Source organism: Phascolarctos cinereus, unplaced genomic scaffold (genome assembly GCF_003287225.1).
Source record: "Phascolarctos cinereus isolate Bilbo 61053 unplaced genomic scaffold, phaCin_HiC Scaffold_1;HRSCAF=81, whole genome shotgun sequence".
NCBI classification, from domain to species: domain Eukaryota; kingdom Metazoa; phylum Chordata; class Mammalia; order Diprotodontia; family Phascolarctidae; genus Phascolarctos; species Phascolarctos cinereus.
The window spans coordinates 64,661,513-64,675,712 of NW_027555514.1; the positions used below are offsets into that span (position 1 = coordinate 64,661,513).

Here is a 14,200-nt window from a genome sequence, read left to right on the forward strand (position 1 = left end):
GTTATAAAGGAGGGTTTCTTCAAAGTCTGATCACAGCACAAATGACAGACGAGTCATTTTTCACTCCAAGAAGTGTTAGCATGCTCCAGAGATTAAATCAACTGAGAAAAGCATGAGAAAATATGATTTAAGTGTTCTCATGATTAAGAGAATATTTTAGTAATTATTTTTTAAAGAAATTCTCACCAAAAGGATGACATAAAATCCTACAGCAGAGCCAAGATTATTCAGAAAAATGCTAAAACAAAATTAATGAAATTTAATTATAATTAAAGCTTTTAAAAATTTAAATATACTTCAGGTTCAAAGAAAAAAGATGCTAATTTCTAGCCTCAATACAAATTTCAACTATCATGCCGTCACATGAAATGTCAGTTACTTGGGCACAGGAGAGTACCATTTATGAAAATATAAGAATTACCACATTAGGCCAGATTCATGATCTACCCAACCCTACAACCTGTCTGACAATCACCAAAAGATGTGCTGTCACCCTTAACATCGACCTCAAAGATTAGAAAAGATTCTGAAAGAGTTTAGATTAATTCAGAAATTCATTTGCGAAATCGGTCATGCAAGAAAGAGCTAAACTTTTTTATTTATATGTCTAGTCTATTTCACTAGTACAAAAGATGCTCAGTACAGTAGAAGAGAGTAACTCTGGAGTCAAAAAATCTGGGTTAGTATATTAGCCCCCCAGGTCTCTACTTCCTCATCTGTACAATGAGTTGGTTGGAGTGGATAGCCTCATAGATCCTATGATCTATGAATAACTTGAGCAATGAATAACTTAAGCTGTCAGCCCAGCAGAACAAAAATCCACCTCAGAAACTTACTAGCTGTGTGAAGCACCCCTAAATTACATGGGTAAAGTCACATAACCCTTCTGGACCTCAATTTACTTTTCTATAAAAGAAAGATCATTCCTATAGTAACCACCTACTAGAGTTACTGTGAAGTTCAAATGAAATAACATATGTAAAGAGCTTTACCAACGGTGAAATATAAATGTAAGTTATTATTATCTATTGGATAATGTACTATTTTCTTTTTATTTGCCCCAAGCTACCTTTGAGGGCTCTCCCTCTGCTTTCCCAAAGTTCCTAATACGGCACTATACCTTCTAATAAATCTAGATCAGGGATTCTTACCCTTTTTTTACGTCATGGACCCCTTTGGCACTCTGGTGACAGATCTCTTCCCAGAATAATGAAATAAAATGAAATACAATGAATTACAAAAGAAACTAACTATAATGAAATATAGTTATCAAAATAGTTTTTGAAAACAAGTTCATAGATTCCAGATTGAGAACCTTGGATCTAGCTCTCCAGGTCCATCATGTTTAAAACCAGAAATTCAAATGCCATACAATTTCATGGACCACTATTCCATGGTTTTGAATAAAAACAGGGCAATGCTTTCATATATTTTCCCCATGGTTTCGTTTGTGATGAATTTATCTCTATCAATTCTTCTATAAAAGGCCTCTGATGCAAGCTGTGAACCAGAAATCAACCAGCTGCCAAAGAAGTGAAGGACTCAAATAAGAATGCTAATAGTATTCAATGATAACTGCTACAGTTCAACATTTCACACACTAAAGGTGTCACCTTTTGTGATACTTAACGATTCATTTATTCAACACTTTTTTTATGCACAGCACAGCTACAATGAAGGTGATATCAAGTTTAAGTAAGCATTTGTGGAGTTTATACACAAATCATAATACAGAAACAGTAAGGATACTAGCAAATTGGCCAACAAAGTTATGTGAGGAGGGAGGGGGACCATTCCAAGCATTAAGAATAGCACAAGAAAAGACACAGAAACCATAAGGAAAACAGTGTAAGTTCAGGTGCAGAGTTCTAATGTGCATTAAGTACAAACTCCAGTAGTTTGGCTGGAAGACAGCACATGGAGAGAAGCAATATAAAGAAGATTGTAAAAATAAGATGTCATAATATTGTAAGGAGCTCTGAATGAACTCAAGGCAGTTTGAAGTATACTTGATAATTAACAGGGAGTCACATAAGACTGGGAAGTGACATGATCAGATCTGTACCAAAGAAATATTAGTCCAGAAGCTATGTAAAAGAAGGGAGTGGGGAAGAAAGAAAATTGAAGCAGTAAGACTTATTGGGCTTCAACTGTCCAGAGAAGTCTAGACTTGAGGGATGGAAAGGAAATATGTGTGCCATGATATAGAAGTGGAGCTCCGTAAATGACTGGATATAATGGGGAGAAATGGGAAAGAAGAAAAGAGAACACTGGATCATTCAGCCCAATTCAGCCAAAATGTAGATTCTAAAATCCTTTTTCATCTGTATCATACAGACTTTCCAACATACTTTAACTTCATTTTCTTTTTTTTTCTGTGAGGCAACTGGGGTTGAATGACTTCCCCAGAGTCACACAGCTAGTGAGTGTTATGTGTCTGAGGCCAATGTGAACTCAGGTCCTCTCAACTCCAGGGCCAGTGTTCTATCCACTGCACCACCTAGCCGCCCCTCATTTTCTAGTAACCACTGTACCAGTAACATGATTTCAGACACCGATTTCTCAGACAGCAGACAGTAAACTCCATGACACTTAGTTGCAGAGTTTATAAAGTCATTTCCATTCTTACAATCCAAACAGACTGCGTGGCCACATTTTCCTTACATTGGTGATAGTTGTCTATTAATTCACAGGACATGAAGTTTTGGAAAACTGCTCTAAAAACTAATCTGCCCCACAAACACACAGGCATTTATTTAGTAGGAAGTCTAACTGAAGTGCACTAGAATCAGATTCTGGGAGTGGACAGGTACCTTAAGAGAAGTCATCTAATCCAAGCCCTGTTCTGATTCCCAAATCCTTGACAAGTGGTCATTCTACTTCTGTTTTAAGACCTGAAATGAAAAGCTCATGACAACACTAATCCATATCATTTTCTAACAGGAAGTTTCTTCCTTATACTTTACCAAAATATTCTGCCTTCCAGTAACACCCATCCACTGGTTCTAATTCTTTTCTCAGGATCCAAGGGGCCTAAATCTATTCTTTTCTTTCAAGAGACAGCCCTTCAAATATTTGAAGGCAGTGATAAATTCTCTAAATTCTCTTCTCTAGGCTAAACATCCGTGGTATGTTCAACATTACCCAATCTGTAAAAAAGGTCACACCTGCATTCACATCACCATGTAAAAAGCCATAGAGCTACTACTCAACTCCACCTCCGGACATACAACGTTCCTTTCAAAAGGTTATCATATAGCTGCACATCATCACCATTACCTGTCCAAGGATATTTGTTTACATAGTGTATTGCTTCCTAGCATCAGAGAGCAAGAGGGTACACAGGTCACAAAAGAGGCTCAAAAAAATCATTCCAACCTTTAGGACAAACATGAAAGAACATTAGTAAGAATCTCATTCAGCCACAGCAATGAGAAGAACAGCAGTGATGACACCCTCCACCAATACCACATTCACTTTCTACCTGATTTGGAGTGCAGGGTGGATTAAGGCACCTGGCAACAAGCAGAGCCTAAAAGGTAAAAGACTACATTCTGATAATCACTGTTACATGTACCTGTCATTATTTTTAAAATATTTTCCTATCTTTTTTAGGGCTTAGGGTAAAAAAAAACATGATTCACTGGTGTTCAATTGAAATTAAAAAAGTTTTGAGAATTACTAACAGGATTCTTAGCTTTCTGGTTTTACTAGGGAGAGCAAACTTATGAAGCAACTTATGTTAATGGAAGAGACTACTGGTAGAGTTTAAACTGCTTCCAAGTTTTGCAATAGGAAAACAAAACACAACTACACAGACAAAAAAATTAGACAGGTTAAAACATGTGTTACCATACCATGTACCTGTCCTATTTCCCAACATATAAAACCAAATGGAACCTCCCCGTTTTGAAGTATCTATCAACAGACCTTAGAAATAGATTTTTAGAAGATTCAATAAAGTATTTAAGTTTTGACTTGTAAGATCCTTCCAATTTTCACCTGAATTTTCAAGGCTTGGCTTTGTAACTTCAGTTCAGTATGTGCTTTTTCATTCTGGTGAACTACAAAATTATTTTTTGGTTTGCAAAATAAACTTTTTTTAAAAATCCATGTTATCAATGGATAAGAGTAAGAGTCAATAATTTTTTCTACAGCCATAACATGATTAACAGCAAGAACAATACCCAGCAGATAGCAAGGGCTTGAAATGAATATGAAAATTGAGAAAGATTCCAAATATTTACAGAAGCAACATTCATTGTCTTTACTTTTAAGGAGAAATAAAGTGGAGGAAATGTAAGCACTGGCAAGATAACTACATACAGAAATTATTTCCAAAAATTTTCTCTTTAACTCCTTATCACTGAAGTAACTCAAACCTTTCAAAAGCCCTTATCTGCCATGACTATCCAGTATTTAGGGAACTTCTTAGCACATGATTAATATGAAGTGCCCATTACAATTTGTCCATTATTTCCACACCCTAAAAATTTATAGCTGAGTTGTGAGAAATGCACTTCTATCTAAGCTCAGTTCAAGAAAATTAGCTGACAAGCAATGATAAAATTCCCTAGACATTCTCTAGGTTTCATGATTTTATAGTACATGACTTTTACATTATTAGATGGGGTTCCCAAAAGTCTTAGTACAGTTCTGACTTTGGGGGCACTCTGCCAGTGTGTATATATATGTATATGTGTAAGAATACCGATATGTGTGTAGACATGTTTGTGTGTATTTCTAAATGCATACATTTGAATGTAAATGTGTGTATGGGTGTGTGGTTTTCTGCCTTGGAAACACTTTTTAATCACCTTAACCATCTATCTCTGTTGGAAGGAAAGGAAAACTTCGCTCCGAAAATAGGGACCGAACAGAAAGAGGAGGCTCTAAGTTACCGACAAATTCCGGAGTTCTAAGAACTTTCTCATTTTTGATGGATAAGGGAGGAGAGGGCTCATTCAAGGCATTTCTCCAGTAGTTAAAAATAATTCACGACGAATAATTCTACCCGATCGCCCTAATCACCCTCCCGCACAAGATACCAAAACCCAAGAGCGGAAGTGAAACTGTTTGTGTGGGAGGGGGGAAGAGGGGACCGGTCTGCAAATCCAGGAGCCAGGGGCCAAGCCGGGGGGTCAGGGGTCCATTCACTTTCTTCCTCTCCAGGGCCCTCCCCCAAAGGGCCCTTCTTCCCAGTGAGGTGACTCATGACAAATAAATAAAATAGAATACAAGGCACACCCTCTGGGGCGAGCTGACATAATCCACCCCCCTCCCCCCGCGCTTACCCCACCCTCTCCCGGTCATACACACACACACACACACACACACACACACACACACACACACACACACACACCACACATACGTACAAGCGCACACGTACATGCGTGCACACAGTCATACACAGAACCGCACTCACATCTATACATACAACCACACACCCATACACACGCAATCACACACATAGAAGCGCACACACATCTATACATACAATCACACGCGCACCCCCACACACCTCTCTCTATGCACAGTCACCTACACGTCCCCGGACGCTCACACCCACGCTCGCCGGCTCGCGCCCTCGCTGCCTTGGTTTCCCCCCTCGTGCCCCCTTGCCCTCCAGACCCGGCTGCAGGCAGGCGGGCACGGGCTCGCTCCGGCCGAGAAGCGCCGGGCGCGGGTGGCGGTAGCCCCGGCGGCCGCAGCCGGAGCCCGACGCGTGGGGGGTGTCAGCGGGGCAGCCCGGCGGGCGGGCTCAGGGCGAGGCGGCGGCGGTGGGTCCCCTCCGGGCGCTCGCCCATTTTCTCACTCTCCCCCTTCTCTTCCCACCCCAGCCCACTTCCTGTAGCGGAGCCCGGGCGGGGGGCGGCAGGCGGGCGGCAGCGCCTCCCCCCGGGGCCGGGGCCGGGCCGGGCCGAGCCGGGCCGGGGACCACCTCTCCCCTCCCCTCCCCCCGCCTCACCTGTATGTAGTTGTTCTCACAGTAGTCCGCCACCCGGGTCAGGTTCTGGTAACTCTCGATCAGCGCCCTCTTGCCGGACGGGATCTCTTCCTCTAGGAGCATCTGCAGCTCTGCCATTTTCCACCCCTCCGCATCGCTTCCTCTCGCCTTCAAGAGACAGCGAGCGGCGGCGGTGAGGCAGCAGCGACGCGGCGGAGTCGGAGCCTTACAGCCTCCGAGCCCGGATACAAGCCGCCTACCCGCCCTCCCGCCTGGTATTGTGGGACACCACCTCCTCCTCTTCCTCCTCCTCACCCCCACCCGCTGCGGCTTCGCTCTCGCGACGCGCGAGCTTTCAGCTTCCCCTTTCCACCCCCCACCCCCACCCCAGCTGCTTCTGGACTGGGAGATTGGGTTTTTCCCTTTTTGCGTTGCTCTCTGGGAATTGTAGTCTTTTCTCCCCACCACCCCACCCCGGGGGACTTTCCCCAGATGGCAACTGCGCACGCGCGTGAGCTACCGGGGGGGGGGGGGGAGAGAGAGAGAGAGAGAGAGAGAGAGAGAGAGAGAGAGAGAGAGAGAGAGAGAGAGAGAGAGAGAGAGAGAGAGAGAGAGAGAGAGAGAGAGAGAGAGAGAGAGAGAGAGAGAGAGAGAGAGAGAGAGAGAGAGAGAGAGAGAGAGAGAGAGAGAGAGAGAGAGAGAGAGAGAGAGAGAGAGAGAGAGAGAGATGAGAGGAAGGAGGAAGGCGCATGGTGGCTTTATGTGCGGAGCCCGCCTAGGGGCTGGCCTGCCTGCCTGCCAGCAGGTGGCACCTGAGAGGGAGAGAGCGTGGCCTGCTAGTAAGCACCAGGTGTTTGTCAGCCACAGGAAGAATCCGAGAAGAGAGGCGCGGATGGGTGTGCCTTGACCTTAACCTTGCCCTTCCTGCGGCTTCGGTGAAAGGTGCAAAGCAGCCCTTTCCCAGCGCCCCCAAAACCGGCCCCGGCGCTGGACTTCCCCGTCCCTTGTGAGCACGTTGCCCCCGTAAATCCCTCAGTGCCTTGCACACAGTAGGTGCTTAATAAATGCATATTCCTTCCCTCCGTCTCCTCCACGGGGCAGGGGGGAGGGAATCCTTCTTTTCCTTTTCTCTTGCACCGGGGTGCTGGAAACACGTTGGCTGCGCTAAATGGAATTACATCAAACTAATTTGGAAACTAGTTTGAGCTGGTTTTTAATTCCGGCCCACATAATAACGGAAATTGTCCAGTCCAGGAGCATTTGTTAAGCGCCCGATAGGTGCCAGGGAATTGTGACTGGTGTCCCTTGAATCGTGAGATTCCCTAATTGGCAAGCACTTATTGAGCCCTTGCTGTGTACGAAGAACAGGCTGGGGGATGGGGGTGGGGCGAGGTACTCTAGGTAACATATTAAAGCCTCCCCCCGGGAAACCTTTCCTATTCTCCTTTGTCACAAGTAGCTAGCCATATTGCTCCCAACATTTGAGACAAACTTGTATTTTTAACTTTTATTAGTAATAACTAGCATTTATGTAGCACCTTAAATTGGCAAAGTGCTTTGCAAATACCATTTTTTTTTATCCTTATGACAACCCTGAGAGGTGTCATTCCTATTTAGTGAGGAAACAGAGAGGTTAAGTGACTTGCCCAGGCTGTGTGACCCTGGACCACTCAGTTAACTTCTATTGACCTCAGTTTCCTCCTCTGTAAAATAGAGATAATAAGGACATCTACCTCCCAGGGTTGTTATGAGGATCCGACGAGGTAATGTTTGTAAAGGCTATATAAATGCTAGCTAGTAGCAGGAAGTGTTTGAGGTCAAATTTGAATTTAGATTTCTGACTCTAGGTCCAGCCATCTCCCCATTGTGCCACCTACCTGCCTCTATCTGAACTTCAATAAAAGGGGCATTTCCACATACATAGTAAAAGAGAAAAACACTGTACACGAAACTGCAGAGCTCTACTATGTACAGCTTGCTTTTCTTTTAACTGCATAATAAATTCAACCTTAGCTTTTCAAAGCTGTCATGTTTGTGCTTTCTAGCCTTCCCTACAATGTAAATCTTAGAGCTGTTTTTATATGGAAATTTCCCACCACGAGATTATTAGGCCAATAAATCAGTAAATAGATTACTTTCCAATTCATATTAATCATATTGCACACTTAACTTAAAAATAGTTTAATATGAGTTATTAAAAATTGATTACATCCCTTTTTAGGAATAAAGATTGGACCTGTGATTTGACCAGTATAGCAATCTCCCTGGTGAGGAAACTCCTTCTATCAATGCTGGTTGATGTTTTCTTCAAGTTATAGTCTTTTGAGAGTTGCCTGTGTAGAACTGCATAGCAAAAAAATATATATTTAAATATAATGTTGCATTTCAATGACATAATTTTTTTACAATAACGATTAAGAAAGAATTTGCGTTTGTCTACAAGGCTTTGCCATTTTTAAAGTGCTTTCACTTACATCTCATTTACTCTTCATTGCAGCTCTCTAACTGTAAGCAGAACAGGTTTTATAATCTCTAGGGGGGGGGAGGGTTGGCAGCAATTAGGGTTAAGTGCCAGCAATTAGGGTTAAGTGCCTTGCCCAGAGTCACACAGCTAGTAAGTGTTATGTGTCTGAGTCTGGATTTGAACTTGGGTCCTCCTGACTGCAGGACAGGTGCTCTAGCCACTGCACCACCTAGCTGCCCCTATAATCTCTATTTTAGAGATGAAGAAACTGAGCTCAGAGAAGATGTCAGTCAATTAGAAGCTAAGTGATTTATCCAAGTTAACACATTAAGAGGCAGAAACAGAAATGGAACCCAGTTTTCAGATTCTTAATTCACTCTTTCTTCCACTACTCAATGCTACATGGACTTGCAACATATAAAAAATGTGATCCATTAGAGTATGCAATCTATAATTATGGTGACATTATTTTCCAAATTCCAAATCAGCAAATATTATCCAATAAAATATTTTTTTTAATTTGACTCACAGGGCAACAGGACAGAATATTTCAAATCAGAACTAAAATACTGAGGTGGATAATCATCAGGCCTTTACTGACTCTACCGTCTTTAAGGGACTCACTTTGAATGAATTCTGTATTAATAGATTAGTCCCTCTTGGGGGAAAAGGTTTAAAGCCTGAAGCTATAGAGCACAGTTTTTCTGTATTCCAAATTTAAAAGTTTATATGCTGTAAAACTCATAATTTTAGAACCATATTATGACAAACCGAGCTATGCCAGAATCTTTAAAACATAGCAGTAATAATAATAATAACTAGCCTTGTTATAGCGCTTTAAGGTGTGAAGAGCACTTTGCACATTTTATCTTATCCTCACAATAAGCCCAAGAAGTAGATGCTCTTATTAGCCCTCTTTTACAGATGAGGAAACAGAGGCAGACAGAAGTTAAGTAACTTGCCCAGGTCACTCAGCTAGTAAACACCTGAGGCTCTATAATAGCATATACATATTATTACTAAACCATAGCATCATAGAATCTTAAGGACTGGCAAAGATATTTGCAATTATCTAGTCTAGCCTCTTAATCAATTCAAGAGTCCTTTCTTTGGCTTTCCTAGTAGAAGATCATTCAACCTTCTGTTGAACGCTTTTGGTTTGTGGTTTTTGGTTTTTTTCTAAGCAATGGGGCTAAGTGACTTACCCAGGGTCACATAGCTAGTAAGTGTCAAGTGTCTGAGACTAGATTTGAACTCAGGTCCTCCTGACTCCAGGGCCAGTGCTCTATCCACTGCGCCACCTAGCTGCCCCACCCCAACTTCTCTCCAACAAGCTAAAAATTCACAATTCCTTCCACTATTGCTTTTTTAGAATGGTTTTCAGATCCTAGTCAGGATATGCCTGTTCAGGCATATGCCAGTGATCCCGGCATTGAATCCAGTTCTCCAAATGTGATCTTACTACTGAAGAACACAGCAGGAATGTCACCCTTCTTTATTCTGAACACACCCCTGTGTCCTTCAAAGGATCTGTTATCTCATCTCTGTGGGTATTCTCTCCATGGATACAGACCTCAGGTCACCTGCATCTCCTTGTCCAGCATCATCATCGTTCAGATCCTTGCTGGTCCTTCGTTCTGGAAGACAACCATAACATTGGGAAGGCGATGCCGTGACTTGTGGGTGAGTTGGATTACAGTGAGTCACCAGCCTCACTATCTCCTCCAGAGCCATTTTCTCCTCTGGTCCAGATATGGATCAGGACCACTGGAAATGGCCCCCAATTATTGTTCATGTCTTTCAATGAATATATGAAGAATCTACCCAAGGTGCCGAATGCCTTTTCTAGGGATTTTAAGTTTTTGTGCCTACCTGTAGAACACACGAGCTGTTTTAACAAGTCTAGCTTTCTAACAGTTAGTTGTCAGAACTGTCTAAGATCTGCCTTAAAATGAAATGGGGCTCCTTGTGGAGCTTTTGCTACATGAATGGCTCCCTTCCTTTTCTAGGCATACATACGCTTCATGATGTCTTTTTTTTTCAATTTGCTTTTACATCTTTTGTTTTCATATGGCCATCATTTCTCAAATATCCCTTCTCCCTGCACCACAGAAATTTTTTCGTATTAGTAGTTTTCTAGTTAGTAGCTTCTGACTCTTCATGACACAATTTAGGGTTTTCTTAGCAAAGATATTGGGGAAGCTTACCATTTCCTCCTCCAGCTCATTATACAGATGAGAAAACTGAGGCAAACAGGGTTAGGTGACTTGCCCAGGGTCACATAGCTAGTGAGATGAATTTTTCTGATTCCATGCCCAGCACTCTATGCACTTTGCCACCTTGCTGCCCCATCCCTTATGAAAAAGATTAGGAAGGAGTGGGGCAGGAAGCAGTTCAGCAAAACTACAAAGAAGGGAGGGAGGCATAATATCTTGGTATAACATCTTTTCATTCCCAAGCACAGTCATTATACCAATGCAGCATTCTGTTTCTGGGTGAAGAAGGAAGAGGAAGGGTAGCAGAGGGTACTGTCCTTTACAATTACATTGTCATTGTGTGCATTGTTTTCCTGGTTCACTCTGCCTCAGTAAGTCTCCCAGGGTTTTTCATGTTCATCATTTCTTATAATACCTATAATATTCCATAACATACATGTTCCACAATTTGGTTAGCCATTCCCCAATCAATGAACATCTTCTATGTTTCCAGTTATTTACTGCTACAAAGAGCAATGCTAGAAATATTTTGACGTATATTGGACCTCATGTTTAGATTAATTTGATCTCCTTAGGGAATACACCTACCAGTGTGACCTTTAGGGGCAAAAGATGGAAATTTTATTCTCTCCCCCACCTCATCCAATCCCAAATTGTTTTCTAGAATGGTTGGACCAGTTATAACTCTACCAACAGTGCATTAGTATTCTTGTCTTTCCCCAAACCCTCCAGTATTGGCTATTCCCAACACCCCCCTTTTTTTAGTTTCTTTTACCGGTGCACTGAGTGTAATGTGAAATCTCAGATTTTTTAAAAATTTACATTTCTCTTATTACTACTGATCTAGAGCACTCTTTCATATTGTTCACGGTTTGCAGTTCTTTTGAGAACTGTTTGTTAATATTTGAGCCCTTCTTTAATAACCTCTTTTACATTTCTTGCATATAGCTGTCATTGGTCATATGCTCCAGGCTTCTTACACTACCCATAGTTTCTCCACTTGCCTCTGAGTTACCTGCGATTTTGATTATTTTGCCGATCCCAGTGCTTCATGATTTGCAGCCTTATAAGCATTCCCAGGAGAATACTGATGATAAAACAATGGACCTTTTGTGTCAGGAAGCAACTTGGACTCATCGAAAGCAGGCAGTTTCTAAAATGCAATATAACCCATTTTCTCACCCTGTTTCATTCATGGAATTTGTGTCCCCAGCCACTAGCACAGTGCCTGGCACATAGTAGGCACTTATCCAAGGCAGGGGTTATTTAGCCTGAAGAAGAAAAAATTTAAGGACTGGGAGAGGGGAAGGAATCTGCAAGTATTTCAAGGGCTTTTATGTGAAAGAGGGTTTAGAGCTGTTAGTCTTGGCCACAGAGAACAAAACTAGGTGGGATGGGAGGTAAATTTAGGCTTGATGTAAGGGAAATATTGCTTTAAAAAAAATCATGTCCTTCCTCAGCGGGCAGTGAATTTCCTAACCCTAGGAGTCTTCACTGAGTGACTGCTTCATAGGAATGTCCTGGGAGTGGGGGTGGGGTGAGAGTGGGGTGGAGTAGTCTTTTCTAGGTTACAAATTGAACTAGACAGCCTCAGCTTCTCTTCCAACTCTGACATTCTGTGACAGTACAATTACCCTTCTTCTAGCCTAATGGCAGAATTTTACATCAGCCTTCCCAGATCTTCCTGAATCTTTATCTGTCATCTTACATATTAGCTAAGATTCCCATCTTTGTGTAATCTGCCTTTTGCTACTTTTCAAACTGGTTAATGGGAATACTAGTTGATCTTGACATTAATCAAAATGAGTATTTAATTATTTCCTCTAAAATAATAGCTATTAAAAGGAAAGGCCTATTTCTAACTTTACCCCTACTAAGTTTAGTCTTCACCATTGCTTGCCAAGATGCTGACTTCCTGAAAAAATCTTGGATGATATCCAGGGAATGTAGCTGAAATTTAGCTATCATTCTTATTTATAAATATCTACAAAATAAGCGCTCTGCATTTTCCTTGATATCATCCTTTTACCATAAGTCCATCTTTATCAAATAAAATCAGAGAAGTTATACCAAAATTTACTTTACAATGACTATATTGAGGTATCTCTGGTTTTTGCCATAGCTATAAAAAGCTTATTTTTCTCATCTATAAAAACCCAAGATGCAGCCTCATTATAGTAGATTAAGAACTAGGATTGAAGTCGAGAAGACCTGGGTTCTAGTCCCAGCTCTGACACATACTGGCTGTGTTACCCAGGGTAAGTAATTTAACCTCTTGGTGTCCAAGGCAGCTCTCTGAGACCATAGTTGCAAAACAGCTACTAATTTGCATCAATGGACCAAGTTTCCACACCAGAAATTCTCCAAATGGATAAAATCACAGATCCTGGCCAACAAAGGTTTAAAAAAACTTTTTTTTCAAAGAGCCTGCAGAAAAATTTTTAAATTCCTAACAAAGTAGAGGAACATTTTTAAAACAAACCTGCCATTTTTAGACAACATTAACTTTAAATAAATTTAAAAGAATATTTCTAACATATCACATTAAGTAACATAACATTAGTTACTTTCATTTGCAGAATACCTTTACCTTTTTTTTTTTAAGGCAGTTAGGGTTAAGTGACTTGCCCAGGGTCACACAGCTAGTAAGGGTCAAGTGTTTGGTCTGAGGCCAGATTTGACACTCAAGTCCTCCTGACTTCAGGGCCAGTGCTCTATCCACTGCACCACCTAGCTGCCCCCAGTCAAACTTTTAAGGTGCATTCTTAAAATACTTTTTAAAAAACATTTCCTATGTATTTACCGTTCTATGTTGTGTCATTGTGTGGACATGCATTATCTCCAGTGCTTTGCAACATGACCCATGTTTTATTTGTTTTCACCTCTATATCATACAGCATCTAGTAAGGTGCCTTGCACGCAGCAATTGTTCATTAAACATTTGTTTGGTTGAATAAATGAGTGAGTGAATGAGATGTGCTCCCATTCCAGAGAATGGAAGTCAGAAGTAAATTTTAATCCCAGCTCTGTGACTGCACACAAGTCAGTAAACTTCTCCAGGACTCAGCTTCCTCATTTCTAAAAATGTAGATTGGGATAGGTTGTCCCCAAGGTTTCTTCTAACCCTAGAATTCTATTATGCTAATAAATTAATTTTATTAATAATCTTCATAACACAGTTATATAGACTTAATTCTAGTTTTATATTTAGAAGCTAGAAACTATTCATTAGGAGTGATTTTGGTTTTCAGAGGCAGAGAGACGAAACTGCCAACATTCACTGCATTATGGAGAAAGCAAGGGAGTGCCAGAAAAACATCTGCTTCTGCTTCATTGACTACACCAAAGCCTTTGATTGTGTGGCTCACAACAAAATGTGGCAAGTCCTCAAAGAAATGAGATTACCAGATCATCTTGCTTGTCTCCTGAGGAACCTGTATGTGGGCCAAGAAGCAACAGTTAGAATTGAACATGTAACAACTGATTGGGTTAAGATTGGAAAAGGAGTATGACAAGGCTGTATATTTTCATCTTATTTATTTAACTTATATGCAGAGTACGTCATGCAAA

General features: G+C 41.3%; 1 protein-coding gene across 8 annotated transcripts in view; it reads right to left on the reverse strand.

Moving 5' to 3' along the window:
• ABI1 (abl interactor 1) overlaps positions 1-6,241 on the reverse strand; it is a 105,949-nt gene extending 99,708 nt beyond the window's left edge. For 6 of the 8 annotated variants that reach the window (XM_020990328.2, XM_020990325.2, XM_020990324.2 and 3 more), the window contains exon 1: positions 5,972-6,179. In XM_020990328.2, the coding sequence (XP_020845987.1) occupies positions 5,972-6,088 (117 nt within the window). In that variant the 5' untranslated portion in view covers positions 6,089-6,179. Of the gene's footprint in view, positions 1-5,971 lie in introns of all 8 variants that reach the window. The other 2 variants (XM_020990326.2, XM_020990329.2) reach the window with 2 other exon arrangements.
• Positions 6,242-14,200: the final 7,959 nt, after the last annotated feature.